We start from the raw sequence: 10,481 nt of genomic DNA on the forward strand, positions 1-10,481 counted from the left end.
AACTAATAATACTAATAATAATAATTTAAATATAAATAATATATAACAAAAGAAAAGAAAGACCCGGACAAAAACGGGTATCCACAAAACTTATTTCATCTTAATGTCGTTTCATGAAGGCATCAATGCATTGAATATATTATTTGACCTACAGTACCTGGAGAAACCATGTGCATGTGTGTGTGTGGAGTTGGGACCACGCCGCCCAGCCTAGCCTTGCGTGTAGCTTTACATGTTCTATTGGAGCGTATGGTTATAATACTTGTGGAGACTATCAGAACACTTCATATAATATGCAGTTCAAGAAAAGAGTATATAATAATACAAAAAATTGTTTATGTAGTCCGATGAATGTATTTAAATTTGTGGGATTTTGTTTAGAGATTTAATTCATTAATAACTATTGATTAACATCCAATCAACCTTAGTATTATTGCGTCTCTAGTAACACACACTTGGTGAACTCTCTTAAGGGCTCTTAACCCTTTTAATCGAAATCAAATAGGAAAACAAAACCCATGATGTAATAATTATTTCTTTTCAATGTAATAATTCTAAAGGAAAAACTTATAGTTTCAATTCCAAATAAATTCTATAATTGAATTCATGACAGACTCATGTTAAACTAGGGTATTCAGATTCTTTGAGGGAAAATCTCTCTTTGACTAGGGTTTTGAAGATTCAATGGAATGCTTATGTTATGTATTTTATAGGTATTGATTTTTTATTAAAATAAATATTTAAATTATAATTATATTATTTCTTATCTCATCCATAAAAAAGTGTTAATTAATTATATCGGGGATTCGGGGCATGTGATATTTGTTAAGTCTAAATTTATAAAATATTTCTATTTAATTAAAATTAAATTTTATTATATATATTTTACTTCAAATTTTATTTTCCCATTTTTTTTAGCAATCAAACATCCATTTGCTTTATTTTCCCGACAACCAAACAATATTCTTGACGGTCAAACAATAGTTTTAAAAGAATTCAAAAAATATATACTTTCTTCATTTTATCGCTACTCAAACAATCATTTCAAAATAATCTAATAATAATAATCTCTCCTTTCTCTCAGCAACCAAACAATTGTTTAAAAAAATTCGAGTTTTATATTTAAAAGAATATTCGAGGTTTCAAGATTTTTCAAAACAATCTTAGGACTTGTTTGAATCAATAACAACAAATGAGGTTTTCCAAAAGGGATTTAAGGTTTCTAAGTACATAATAATTTATGCCAAAGAAAGAAGAAAAACAAAGCAGGTACTAGAAAGAATCTTAACAACAATCATAATTCACCACATTCATAATCAAAGAGTCGAGCACAGAATCATCATTTAGCATAATAATTTATTTAAAGTAAATAAGTACCACGACGACAACAAGCTTTTTCTGCATATTCAACCCTGACAAATCAAATTAAGCTTCTAAGACAAAAAGCACAGTACAGACTTACACACTGACAGATTAAGCAAATGGGAAAACAAGAACTTGCTACTTGGAATATTCCACTTCTTCGATCCCTACAATCCAACAACACAAAAATCAATAACTAAAAAGAAAAGATTCAGGTTGATGGAAGAATAAGGTTCGATCCGGGAATCTTTTATTTTTATTTTTATTACTCCACCAATGGATTTTATGGAATGAAAAGGATTAAGATAACAAACTCTTTATCAGTCATATGTGAGATGAAAAGCTTGCTGGCAAAAACAGGGATTTAAATAGCGTTTTCGACCGCGTTTCAGGTCGCGTCGGGTTTATCGCGATTGCGGACATAACGGATGCTATCGCGGTCACTGCAGGTGCCGCGATCGTGAATTATTTTAAATTTCGCACAACTTATCATAAAACATAATAATTATAATTATAATTATAAAGAGTCATTTTTAATAATTTTTAGAATGTTTTCTAAGCTAAAATGACATATATAATATAGTTTAACCATATAAAAAACTTTAAAATTTCGGTAATAGGATAAGATAATTAATTCATGATAACATTGTGAACACATTATTATTTAAATTACTGAAATTATGATTAAATTAAATAAAAATTAAAGTTTACATTCAAAATTATATATTAAATTATAAATTTTAAAAAGTGAAAGGATAAAAAATTAATATATTCTTTAAAGATATATTTTATAATTTACTTTAAAAACATGAGCCCAAAATGTTTTGTTTTAAACCTAATAACCCATAAATATTTTAATCCTAAATTATATCCCTCCCTCACCCACCTCGCACGTTCTCCTTCTCTAGTCTCTCCTTTCTTCCTCATTTTTTTCTGCTCTCTTCTCTCTACACTCAATATCAAAATCAAGCAAAAAAACTCCAAAATCATAACATGTTCTACCATAAATCCAGAGCGTGAATGATTTTTTTTTCTTCAACAATATTAAGTTCCGATGAAGATTTCTTTCTCCGATTACAATGAACTCCACTCCGACGAGACCCACAAAATAGGTTCGTTCTTTAATTTTACTTTTACTTTCCCATTTTCTTTTTTCTTTTTTTTTTTTGAATCTCAACATACATATATAAAAAAACGTAAATTTGAAAAGAAAAAAAAATACAATTTTAATGACGATGAACACAAAAAATCTTTCTTTAATTTTTTTTGCAATAACGGTTGAAATAACGGCGATTATGTCCCGTTATCGACGCAATCGTCCGTTTACCGTTAAATTACGGGGGCAATCGACCGTAATTTGTGTGAATCTATGACCCACCACAAAAACAACTAATAACGATTTCGGACGGTGACACAACCGTAATATCACGGCCGTTGTAGCGTTTTCGAAACGCTATTTGATACCCTAACAAAAATAACATAAACCAAAAAAACTACCAAAAGAAGATCCAAATTTAGGGCATGTATCCAAAAATAAAATCAGAATATTTCATATTTGGGGGGGGGGGAGGAGAATCATCTTGATCAGCCTTCTGAATTTCATCGAGAAATTCATCGACAAAATCTTCGACCTCGTCGTTCAACAGAGTGGCCAGCGCGTTGACCTTTCGGAGCTGGTCAACAGTGAGTTGCAGAGGTTGAAGATTCGGTGAGTTCGTGTCGGATCCGAGTTCCGGCAGATTCTTGTCCATTTCACCTATCAGCTCTGCTTGCACAGCAGTCATCTTAGCTGCCAGTCCTCCGAAGAATTTCACCTTTTCCTTCCACTTCTTCTGTAATCGTAAAACAAAGATCAAAAGCAAGGCGTTATAAGAATTCCAGGTTAAAAAAATTCAAAGGAAATTAAGCATGAGTTTTTGAAAAGGAAAATTTCAAGTTCAACCTCAATCTTCCTTTGATTCAGCTTGTGGTCCTCCTTTCCGGCATCCTTCTCCTCCGCTTGCTTTTTTCCGGTCATGGCTTCTTCACCCTCCCTGCACAAGTCGAATGTTTTCCCTTTTTTTTTCTTTTTCTTTTTCCTTTTCCTTTTCCTTCCCACAAGTGGCATGTATTTATACGCAAGTTGAAGCAATAGCGCGAAACGTGCCGAAACCGTGTTGGGCTCCATCCCCAAATCGCACGATTTTGGTCTCATTTGTTTCTCGTCTCTCCACTCTTTACCATTTTTTTTAATATTTAGTTCTTAACTCATTAGTCATTAAAGGGATGTACACGTTGATTGTTATCTACATGGCCATGAAGATTCTAGAATACATTTACGCTTTTAATTTCATATTTTTAGATTTTAGAATTTTGATTTTAACTTAGGCAATAATCATTAAGAACATTAATTTATAATTTATTATTTTTTATTAATATGTGGTAAGTATAAGACAATATATGCTTAAAGATAACTCTTAATCAATTGACATTGAACGCTCATATCCTGACATCCTTAGTGATCAAACCTGAGACCTAAGGAATAACAATAATTCCTTTACCACTTGAAGTCGTTCGGTTCATGCAATTTACATTTTATTATTAACTTTAATAGTATGTATAAACTATATTTTTATTTTATTATTTTAATTCATCATATTTAAATATATAATTTTTGAATTGTTAGATCTCATGGTTAAATCATAAATTATACATGTTATTAGAATAAAGTAAAAAAAAAATTAAATGTTCATTTGGTATGTAAATTAGGTACATTCTATCAAATTGGTATCCAGGAAAAAATTTATTTTAAAATTGGCATATGAACTAGGTACCTTCTCCCATGTTAGTACATAAAGAATTTTTATTATCAAATTGGTAACGTAAGATTCACCAGCAAAACTGTTCTTTAGCGGCGTTTTGAGAGTAAACACCACCCATTTTAAATATATAGTGGCGTTTACATTCCAAACGCCACAAATGGAAATGTTAGCAGCGCTTCTTCAACAAACGACGCAATATGTTCATCTTTAGTGGCGTTTATTCGACAAACGCCGCAACAGAGTAGTAATTTAGCGACGTTTTTATAGAAACGCCACAATAGGTCCATCTGTAGTGGTGTTTTCAATAAACGCCGCAATAAATTGGTACTTTTGCAGCGTTTTTATACAAACGTCGTAATAGGATTAACCTATAGTGGCATTTTTTTCAATAAACGCCGTAACATATTAGAATTTTAGCGGCGTTTTTACACAAACACCGTAATAGAGGACACCTATAGTGGCGTTTTTCTCACGAACGCCGCAAATAGTATAGTGCTTTAGCGGCGGTTTTTTACAAACGCCGCAATAGATTTCATCTGTTGCAGCTTTTTTTCCAACAAACGCTACTAGAACCATAAAACATTCAAACCATGAAATTGGAGGGAAATTAAAATATATATTCATTTTTTAATTATTTTCTTGTAACGTGATTGCGAAGACACTGCCTTTTCCCCTTTGTTATTTTCATTTTCTTTTTCCGCTAATTTCAGACTACAGAAGCTCTGAACAAGGAGGCCCCGTCGAACTGTTGAAGAAGCAAAACGCCTAAACCTCCTTAAGCCAATGGTAGAAGAGCTAAGCCCTAACCCTAGGCCACGGATCCCTATGACTGCTCGCATCTAGTCTCCAACAAGCCCCTTCTTCTTGGGCTCTAACGACGATAAACTGGAGCGTGCACAGGCTCGAGCCGCGCAACCCGCTGCTATCCGCCGCAAGCCCGTAACTTCCCATGCTCAGCCGCCTATTGATCCCGATCCTTGCCTCAATAAATATCAGATTCTCGAGTTGTTCCAAAATTGAATCAAATTGGCCAGTGAAAATGTCTTTAATTCCCGTTCACTCTCTCTATCTCATCAATGTGGGTTTCTGTTTTGTAGATTTAAGTAAATGATATTTAAAATCTGTGCATTCTGCCTTGTCGTGTTCATATATTTTGTTGTGCCATAATTATGTTTAGAGTATTATATACTTGCATAAATATTTTTTATACATTAATGAGTTTGTTTATATATGTTTTCATATATTTGTGTATTCGTGTTTGTGTCTAATATTGCTAAGTCTAGTGGTAACTGTGAAAGCCAAAACTATCAGAAATGCTTGGAGAGAAAGGCTAAGAAAATTATAGCCTGATGAATTGATTATATTACCATTGTTTCTTCATGTTTAATGAAGGACTTGCAATATACTTTGTACAGGCCAGTTATACACTGGAAGCTGGTGTTAAGATTTACTCATTGAGGGTGGATTCGATTCATTCAGAGGCATATAAGGTTCTTGGTGGGATAAACAGAGCAGGTTATGAAAATGAGCAAGGTTAGATTTGTTTTATGGTCTTCTGGACTGGATCCATACAAAATGTGCTATAGGAAACAACCTATTGTATGAAATGTGCAGAATAGTGAACAAGTTTTAAGGTGATTCTTGTGTTTAATTCTTTTTTTAATGTTATTAGTTGTTGAAGTTGGTGTGCAATCATAATTGATTTAAAAAGGTTGTGAGCACAAATGACATTTTTCAACTTGTATGTACATGATTCGGTGCATGCTTGCTTTGTCTGGTCATCTGTTGCTTTAAAGTTTAAGTTTTCATGTAATGGTTTTATGCACTTGTAAATAGGTTGGTAGTGTCTGGTGACCAGACGACTCTTTTTTTCCTTTACTCACCTATGTTGACCTACAAAGTGCAGATAATGGGGAAGACTAAAAATTCAAGGAATTAAGATGGAAAAAGACTTAACTAGTTTAATGTTTCTCAATTAGATCTTTGTAGTTTCTTATGACCTTAATTTGCCTGCTTATAAAGAAAACAATGTATTGTAGTCTTTCTTTTTTGGTAGTATATTTCCACATTTAAGTCTTAAAGTAAAAATAACAAATTATTTGAGAAACAATTCTTCATTCTGCTGGTTCATGTTATGTACTTTTTTTACGGTAGAGATTTTACTTTGTTTTATTTTTGGTTTGGCCTAACATGTTGGATTTAACAGTTTCTGACTACGTTTTGGAGGAAGAGGCTACGGAGTATGTCAACTCCATTCATATAGATGTTTATATCATTCCATTTCTCAAATACCTTTTCTTGCTTAGAGTTGAGACAAAATTCACTGGTTGAAATGCTTATAATACTTGGATTAAGATTTGCAATCTGATTATTGATCCTCATTCTTTTAGGTTTTACTGATGAATAGAAATCTGTCTATTGGTTTTTCTGTAGTTGGTTCTCTTCAGTCGTGTATTATAATCCATTGCAGATTATATTCTCACTGGTCTTTCTTCTTTCACATTAGTTAATCTGTTTGTAAGAGAGTTTGGTTATACTGCTTTTAATACGATCGGAGGCCATTTGCAGGATGAGTTAGAGATTACCTCAAAGGCTTTGGTACAAAGAGGAGGCTATGATGGAACACTTGTTCTTGTTAGAAACAAAGCAACAGGGGAGTTAATTGCTGAAGGTCGACATTCGTTATTTAGTAAAAAATCCAGCAAACTCTAGTTCCACTCCAAAATTCTGTAAGAAAATACTTCCCAAATCATCAGTGGTTGTTTACTACCACTATTTTACCGGACTGCTTTCATGGAAGCATATTATGTGATTTATGACTCTATAAGGAACATGTCTATAATGTGTTTCATTATTTAGCCTACTTGTCATTAGAATTCAGAGTATTGATGAGACTCTAAATGGCACCAAATAATCATGGTTACTTAAAATAACTGTTTCAGTCATTTTCATTTTGATTTTCGTTCTGATTTTCAGATGTCAAATCGAAGACTCCATCGCAGGTGCAGTTCCCAGTTTTGTCTTTCCTAAAAGGTACGACCGCTTCCTGTCTATTTGCATTGCAAATGTCACTATGTTCGCTTTATTTTTGTTTCTTTCTTAAATCTAGAGTTTGATTACAAATAAGAAATAAGAAAAAAGGTTCTTTTGATTTTTTTTATTCTCAATCCAGTTTTTCTTATCTGAATTTGCTCCTTTGTTCTTAGTTCCTTTCTTATCTGAATCCGACTTTTTGATTACAAATAATGCAAGTATTCATACAAATTTGTGCGTATAATTTCATTTCCAACAGAGAAAGCATATGCTTTCTCATCACAAATAATTCATATACATCCAGCCTTGCAATACTGTATTTGGTAATTGGGATATTGCATGATGTCAAATTTTCGAAAGTTTGGTATGTTGTACTTCAGGTACCTTTCCTCATTTTCTTCTTCATTTTGGGATGTCCTTGCATATTTGTTTTATTTTCTAGTTGGTTGTTAATCATTAAGCTCAGAGTTGTTTAATGTTAATTGTTCAAGAGAAGTTAAGTTTGCAGTTGTGATAGGATTAGTTTTTATGAATGTTAAAATGAATTGTTAATAAAATGCGATTACAATGTTGTTCATTGATGGTTTCACTATGTCTATAACTCTAAGTTTCATGCTTCCTAAGTGGATTCAACTTGATGCTGCATTGCAACAGTAAAATGTTTTCTTTTTCTTTGTTGTAATTGGTTTTTCACTGTAAAATGTTTTCTTTGTTCTTTACAACTGTGGGTGTTTTCCAGTTGTATTTAAGGCGACACCTCTGGAAAAATGGGTCTGTTATGATGTTTTGTGATTTTGTTGTTCTTTAATGTTCTGTGACATGTCCTGACTAATTTGATTATGTTCCACCTTTCAGCAAGGCCACAGTTCACTCAATGCTCAGGAAAGTAGAATCGATGAGGGGGAAACTGTGGGATTGGCAACTATTTTGTGAAGGGTTTTCGAATTTGAGTATTGTTATACTTTTTGGTGGTTATGGCTCATATTATTGTTTATTCCAGTTAACAATGTTGAACTACATTAATGTAAACCTTGATTTATTAATATAAATTTCAAGTTTCTTGTTATGAATTTCAAGTTTGATGTTATGAATGTCAAGTTTATTGAATAATGCTATATGTTAACATTTTAAATTTGGGTAACAAAAGAGTAGAAAACAACATTTGAAAAAGTAGTTTAATTCGCGGCGTATACAAACGCCGCTATAGATATGACCTTTTGCGGCGTTTGTTCCAAAAATGCCGCTATAGATCTGGCTTTTTGCGATGTTTGTATCCAGAAACGCCGCTATAGATATGACCTTTTACGGCGTTTGTTCCAAAAATGACGCTATCGATCTGACCTTTTGCGGTGTTTATTATGAAAATGCCGCTATATATCTTGACCTTTTGCGACGCTTTTTGTTCTCAAACGCCACTAACTTTAGCGGTGCTAGTATGGCCGGTGCTTCTTGCGGCGTTTTTCCAATCGCCGCAAGGGCTTTTAGCGGCGCTTAAAAACGCCGCTAAAACTATGTTTTGCTGTAGTGATTGTATCATGTGTCAACGTGATATCATCAATTTATCATGCATGTTTTGTTAAGAAAAAAGTTAAAAATTTAATAAAACTATCAAAATAATGGATAAATTAAAATTTGAATACTAATTTGAGAACAAAATTCTTAGGTAGTAACTTTTAAAAATGTATCTAATTTAAGTGCTAACTTAAAAATAAAAAATCTTTAATTAACAACTTGAAAAAATATATTAGTACAATTATTAAATATATATTTAAGTAAAAAAATAACTTACACTATTTGAACTTCTGCGTAGGATGACAGGCAAGCATAATTTTGTGTAGCTCCAAATATAAGTTTAGAGTAGTAGGAGGGTGTGGGTGTAAAATATCATACACACCATGGGTAGTGGGTAGGTGATAGAGTTTCAGACCTTACCCGCTCCGCATTCACTCGCTCCACATACTCCTTCTCACTAATTACTCATTATATAAATTTTGGACCATTATGAATTTAGGTATAATTTAAGATATTGTTCTATAAATCTTAAGATTTTATAGGACATGAATTGTAATTTATCCAAATATAGGGTATAAACTCAATTAATCTTGATTTATTTTAGGCTTATATAACAAATAAATACTTAAAGTATATCATCTTTTTCATTTAAGTATCTAAAGTATTTTTTTAGTCAAAATAAGTACTTAAAGATATGTTTTTAGTTAAAATAGGAGTATTTTTTGTCTAAATAGGTAGCTAAAGTATTCAATTTTTTATCCAAGTACCTAAAGTATTCTTTAATCAATGTCATATGTTATTTTTTTAAACTTAGATGAAAATGTTTAAATAGTTTAGGTACCTATTGTGACATAAAATACTTTAGATACATATTTTGACTAAAAAGATAAATTTAGATATTTATTTTGATCAAAAAATATTTTAGACACTTAAATGAAAAATATAGTATACTTTATATACTTATTTTTTATATAAGTTTTTATTTTATTATGTTTGTTTTATATTTTGTTGTTTATATAATGTGAGGTTGATGCACGAGTACATGCAAGTACAAGCCAATATAGAATGAGTGGTGGATATCTAGTTGGATAGTGGGTGTGAGGATGAATTTTAGAATGTACCCATATGGACAGGTGTAAATTTAAAATTTTTACCCATAGTGAGTGGTGAATATGAAAATATTAAATGAGATTTGTTGAATGGGTATCAAAATTAATTTTTATTTTTTTAAAAGAATTTTAATTTAGCTTCTTATTATTTAAAATTTATTATTAGTAAAAATATTAATTTATATATATATATATATTAAAAACTTTTAATTATTTAATATTTAAATATACATTTTTAAAAATTTAATTATTAAACAAAAGACAAAGATTTGCCAGATTTATATGATTAGACTTCTCTGTTGAATGCTACTTTCTCTTGTTTCTTTGTCAACAAATGTATCTATTTCAAAAATCATTTTCATAGATTAAATGCAACCTACCGGTTATTTCATAACAACTACGACCCCATATTTGGAAGAACAATCTGCAGTTTTGGCAAACTGTAGGGTGATTTTTGCAGCAAGTCTGCAGTTCAACAAAAAAAAACATTTATTGTGGCATTTCCCCCAAAAATGCCACAAAAAATACATGTCTATTGCAGCACTTTTCATTAAAAGCCGTGGATTTTTTTTGATTTTGTGACTTTTTTTTTGTAAACGCAATAATATACACAAAATTAGCAACGTTCATAATTCTGACTGTCGGAGGTCTCCCACAGAAGTTG

At 31.6% G+C, this 10,481-nt stretch overlaps 1 protein-coding gene across 1 annotated transcript; it reads right to left on the minus strand.

The window, feature by feature from the left end:
- Nucleotides 1–2,594: 2,594 nt before the first annotated feature.
- LOC120144482 lies at nucleotides 2,595–3,543 on the minus strand. The gene is made up of 2 exons (XM_039158519.1): nucleotides 3,305–3,543; nucleotides 2,595–3,194 (listed from the first exon to the last, which is right to left on the minus strand). The coding sequence occupies exons 1-2, from the start codon at nucleotides 3,527–3,529 to the stop codon at nucleotides 2,877–2,879; spliced, it is 543 nt and encodes a 180-aa protein (XP_039014450.1). The 5' UTR covers nucleotides 3,530–3,543; the 3' UTR covers nucleotides 2,595–2,876.
- Between the last annotated feature and the right edge of the window lie 6,938 nt (nucleotides 3,544–10,481).

Source organism: Hibiscus syriacus, unplaced genomic scaffold (genome assembly GCF_006381635.1).
Source record: "Hibiscus syriacus cultivar Baekdansim isolate YM2019G1 unplaced genomic scaffold, ASM638163v2 tig00110890_pilon, whole genome shotgun sequence".
NCBI lineage: Eukaryota > Viridiplantae > Streptophyta > Magnoliopsida > Malvales > Malvaceae > Hibiscus > Hibiscus syriacus.